General features: G+C 39.7%; 1 protein-coding gene across 1 annotated transcript; it reads left to right on the top strand.

The window, feature by feature from the left end:
* Nucleotides 1-3,020: 3,020 nt before the first annotated feature.
* On the top strand, nucleotides 3,021-3,964 carry LOC122663984 (RING-H2 finger protein ATL67-like). Its single transcript, XM_043859653.1, has one exon. The coding sequence runs from the start codon at nucleotides 3,113-3,115 to the stop codon at nucleotides 3,725-3,727; it is 615 nt and encodes a 204-aa protein (XP_043715588.1). The 5' UTR covers nucleotides 3,021-3,112; the 3' UTR covers nucleotides 3,728-3,964.
* The last annotated feature ends 1,515 nt before the right edge of the window (nucleotides 3,965-5,479 follow it).

Below are 5,479 nucleotides of genomic sequence, written 5' to 3'. Positions count from 1 at the left end.
TCCTCAGTACTATCAGCAGCTACTTCCATTGGTGTATCCATAACAAGGGACGTATGCACATCTGCCATTTCTATAGCAAACATAATGTCCTCTTTTCACTTCTTAAAGTTTGACCCAGTGAGGAGCTCAATAGTAACCATGTTATTATTGACAGAGAATGTGACTGAAAATTTAAACAATGAACAGTACAATAATTAAAATGATGCAAGTACATCTTGAAAACTTTATAAGTTAATGAGAATTTTACACACATCATTGTGAAAACACCTTTGGGCTGAATTCTCAATATGCAATTGTAAAAATCCTTACATACCAATGGCCATGGGAATACAACTCAACTTTCAAAATCCACCACCTTTGGGTGTGCAGAATTCTAGGGTCAGCCTATTCATATGCATATTGTATATGTATCCCTTCAAGTACCAATACATGATCACCACCTTTGGGTGTATGACCACACATTAGATTTGAAGGATATCCCTCAACTGTATAAGACTGGTGTTTAACAAATCCAATAAGGAAGGTCGCTTTGGCGGCTGCATCCTGTCGAAAACATGAAATCCTCTTTCGGGATTTTCCAAAATTATTTACATCCTTAAACAATGTGTTATTTTATAATTTATGACAAGGAGCTTTAAATGTCTTAAAATTAACATAAAATAATAATAATTTTGTTAATCAAGGTAGGTATTCCAGCAAGTTAGAAATTTGTTCGGTTCCCAATAGAACGAACCGATAAATTACATAAAAGGGCATGCATCAAAAAAATACCAAAAATATTTAAAATATGTATATCTGATCAAAACAGAGGACACCACTGTGTAGAGCACAGAAAAATAGAGCCAACGCAAAAAATGGGACCCCAAACGGAGTCTCGTAGCCCCCAGAAAGCCCGGTCAAAGTTCAAGTCCAAATCCAATTGACTGTACTGGTCAAATCGGTCCGAAAAGTCAAACAAAATCAATTCGGTTCAACCCTGGTTTATTTGGACCTGGTTGAGTTCGGGTCAGTCCTGATCGGGTCAAAATTTGGGTCAACGGGTTGGGTCTCCGGGCCAAAAAATGGGTCAACCCGACCCAACGGCACACGTTAGCATTTATATGTATCTGTCAGGGGCGCACGATAGCAAAACCCCAGATTCCCTCTTTTTTTTTTTTTTTTTTAAATAAACCTGACGGCGAGTGAGATCACCCGCCGCTGCCGGCGACGGCCGGCGGTGATCCACCCACCAAAAATTCTAAAATTTTGTGCTCTACGCACCTATGTGGTCAGATTCTGTTTTCGCCGGCTAAAAAAATTGGCAGAATACCAGTGTCCGTACGGGTTTTTGAAAAACTGAAAAAAAACCCTAAAAACCTTGATTTGAATCGAAAAAATTTCGATTCCCTTATTATGTTCTATTATTTTGAATCCATATAGGTTCAAGAACGGATCTATGGAGGCTCTGATACCACATGCTATTATGAATCGATCCGAATAGGGACAAAATCCCAAAAGCCAGGATCTCCATAGGGCGTTCAAGAACACAATCAAATAAATAATAGAAAATAGGGATAGAACCACCAACCTTGTTTCGCATCTATAGTGATGATGATTGCAGCGGAAAATAAAAAACAAAGATCTAGGTGCTTCCCCTCTATTCCCAAAGTAACTGGCCTGATGAGAATATCGAATGCGCAGGGACGACGAACACTGAATATCTCCCTCTCTTTCAAGAATGTACTCCTCAATAGCAATTGAGAATAATAAGTTGTGATGGATAGAGGAGGACCTAGCCCTCCTTATATAGTAATCCCTATAGGGTCTGACTCATCACAGTCCTAATAGGAATCTATCTGGCCCACACTAAGCCAATCCACATTAGACTTCTAATATAACTTAATGACCCCACTTTATTAGACCAAAACCCTAATTAGCCTGGTTTAGGGATTTAATCATGCCCATATGGAATTTTATTAGAACTAAAATTCTAACAACATCTCCAAAACTGTTCAGATGGCTTCAAAACTAGGACCAGTTCCAATTCTCATCCAAGAAAGTGGGGCTGAAACTTTGAGCAAGGTTTCCTTCATGTGTTGGTATTTATGGTTGGTGAGGAATGATTTGGTCTTTAATTAAAGGGAGTGGTCTCCAATTGAAATCTTCAGTAAAAAACATAGTGCGTTCGAGGAGTTCTGGACAATTCAAGGCAAGAAGAAACCTCACCCCCACAAATGGGATTGGATTCGTGATCAGAGATCATACAAAGGAGATGCAAGGGACGCATCAGATCCAGTGACTTTCGGGGAAGTTCTCATAAGTGAAACGTTGGCGGTTCGTGTAGGATTGAACAACGCAACTGAGCAGGGTCTTCAACACGTTCATATTGAATCCGATAATATGGAATTTGGTGAATATTGTCAAAAGATCCTGCCTCTCCACCACCCAGTCTTATCTCGAATCTAATTTGGGATATCTGATAGCTATCTACTCGACTTTCTTTTTGTTCCTTTTCACTTATATGTGGGGAAACAAATGTTGTTGTTCACTCCTTTTCGCTTATATGTGGAAGGCCTTTTCTTTGACTAGTAAGACGGTTGCCCTATCTCCACTCCTTCTTGATAGGTATCTTGTGTTTCCCTGGCTCCTTTAACAAAAAAGTTTCACCATCACTCCCCTATGGAAAGGCAGAATTTCTTGGAGGTGCGTGATCATTTCACCCGCCCTCTGTCTTAACACAGGGGTTGTGTACCATAAACGCCCAGGTAACGTTCTCTTTCCCCTAAAGCAAATAAAACAGTGCTAATTCTTAACCAAATCACAACTTGATAGTTGATTGGAAGCAATGTGGTCAATTACCAGGGTGGGCCTAATTTATTAGAGAAACTATTTCTAATCAAATTTGGGCCTCTCACGATCCATAAGCATGAGCCCAAGAAGCCCATCAACCCTACGTATATTTATGAACCTTCGTTATTTCTATAACTTTGTCTTAAATGCAACAGCTGTGGATACACCAACCTACCTCCCAAGGGGAAAAAAAAAAAAAAAAAAAAAAAAAACCTCTCCGGTTTCGCTATTGTCTCTCTCTACTCACAGAGATGAAACTCTGCATCTCACACCCTGCCGCAAAATGTCCAGCAGCGCTTCTGCCGGCGCCTCCACCGGCAGCGGTAGCGGTGGCGGTAGTGGAAGTTCCGGTTACTTCCTTAGGAACCTCACCAGCCTGGGTCTTGGCTACGCTATTGCCATCGCTTTAGGGTTTCTTGTCCTCCTCTCCATTGTCCTTCTTGCCTCCTACGTCTGCTGCCGCGCCCGCTCCCGTTCTCGCTCTTCAAACCCAGGTAGCTCTGACTCTAACTCCGGCTCCTCAATTGTTAACGGTGTTATCCTCCCTCGCATTATCTTCGTTGCCGAAGACGACGACGGCGGCGGAGACGAGGAGAATGGTGTTGGGCTCGATCAAATGGTCATCAATTCGTACCCAAAGTTCCCGTTCTGCAAGCAGAGGGATCGTGGGAGTGGAGATTCCATGTGTTCGATATGTCTTTGTGATTACAAGGACGGGGAGATGCTGAGGATGATGCCCGATTGTCGACATTTCTTTCATCTGTGTTGCATAGATGCTTGGTTGAGGCTTAATGCTTCTTGCCCTGTTTGTCGCAATTCTCCGTTACCCACTCCGTTATCGACCCCACTGTCGGAGCTCGTGCCGTTGTCGCAGTATCCAGGGGATCGGAGGAGGTGATGCTTTGTCCTCGCCCTGCTTTATTTTGTTTTGTTTTCACTTTTCTGTAAATTTTGACTTAGCAAAGTTCTTGGGCTGTTACAAAGATTAAAGCTTTTTTTTTTTTTGGTTTCTTTCATATGTTTTTTGGGGCTATGTTTGATATTTTAGTTATCTGAGGCAATGGGTACCAATGTATTTTGCTTTTAGTTAGGGTTTAGGTTTGATTAGTAAAGAATGAAAGAAAGATTAAATTCATGTTCTTATACTCTTCTGAATTGGAACACTGTACTCTGCTTCTAAAAGTTTGAAGCAACCCCCTTCCAACTGATCACCCTCCAGAGCTCTGTTTTATATTATCTCTGTGGTTTGAAGCTTCGAACTTCTTTTTGTCCTGAATCAAAATTCACAGCCCTCAGTGAATTGGGTCACTGGAATTGAGTCTCATAGGGTATATATTACTGCTATGATCAGATTCTTGGATGGGGAATGCGATTAAGTTCTGTAAAATAACCATGCCCTTGTTTGCCTGAATGAATTTTAAGATTTTCTTTATGATTGTTAACTTTTGAAGTCGTATCATACAAAATGCTATTCTGCAAAGAACAGGGTAAGTTACAGTGCTAGGTGGTTGATCTTGTATGACATTTTTTTGTTGTTTCTGACTTTTTTAGGTCTTGTCTTGGGCTTATCAATGTTACTTATCTAATCAATTATATAAAATTTTCTTGTCTCTATCCTCCCATATCTTGTCTCATGTCCATGTGCTTTATACATTATACATGAACTAAGGCACAGTGTAAGATGTATAACTGAAATCATCACTGGACTTCATGGCCCACCTTGAGACTTGAGATTCTTAAGAAAGTCTTTTTAATTTACAACTCTTTGCAGTGTTTGACTTAGACATGCATACATAAAAAATTTGCTTATGCATTGAGCTGATCACCCTTTTGGCACTTCTGTTCATTGTAGGGTATTTTTTGTAATTTGGGGTTTGGGGGGGGGGGGGGAGTGTGGTTTGAATGTAACTAAAGTTGTATTTGATATGCATTCTCGGAATAGATTCTGCATCTAGAACGCATTTTGAAACCCGATTCTTCTCTATATTCTTGCTTCAAAATGTGTTTTATACCCTTATAGTTGATGAGTTTTTACCGATACACCATAGGTAATGAACACCCAATTCTCTTGGAAAGGAGAAGCTATATTTGCAGTTGGAGAAAAAAAAGGGGGGAATATTGGAATAGTGATTTAATTCACTTATCTGTTTCAATTTGGTTTGAGTTTTCCTCTCTTGCCAACTATCCCCATTTCTTTTTAATTGCTTTGCAATTCATTCGAGGACTCTGTTCTAAACAGATTCATTCTATTACCAGGAATAGAACTGTTAGCTTAAAACAAACTAATTCAAAGTCAGTGTAGCTTAAGATAAAGAAAGTTCATCAATTTAGTGTTTGTAATAATTTTATATATACCATTGAAATACAATGTATACTATTAAGTTGAGGCCCTCAATTTGACATGTGGCCAATACATGACATCCTCTTCCAATCCAACAGTTTGGATGGCAAAAATGGGGAATGAGAGCTTCCCCCCTTATGTATACCCAAGGAGTTAAGTCTGTCTTGGCCAAATCTAAAATAAAGAATGTTATGCTCAAATTTTGTTTTGAAGGAAAACAACTGTAGGAATTGCTCAAAGTTTCATATTTAACGTACTCCTTATTCACTTAATAAAACCTCCAATCTAGATAACAAAGATGCTTGGATC

This window comes from Telopea speciosissima, chromosome 6 (genome assembly GCF_018873765.1).
Source record: "Telopea speciosissima isolate NSW1024214 ecotype Mountain lineage chromosome 6, Tspe_v1, whole genome shotgun sequence".
Classification (NCBI taxonomy): domain Eukaryota; kingdom Viridiplantae; phylum Streptophyta; class Magnoliopsida; order Proteales; family Proteaceae; genus Telopea; species Telopea speciosissima.
Note: the sequence above shows the minus strand (reverse complement) of the source record. Positions and strands in the feature narration are given on the sequence as shown.

Coding starts and splice junctions, on each gene's coding strand:
- LOC122663984 (XM_043859653.1), top strand. CDS start 3,113: ATGTCCAGCAGCGCTTCTGCCGGCGCCTCCACCGGCAGCGGTAGCGGT.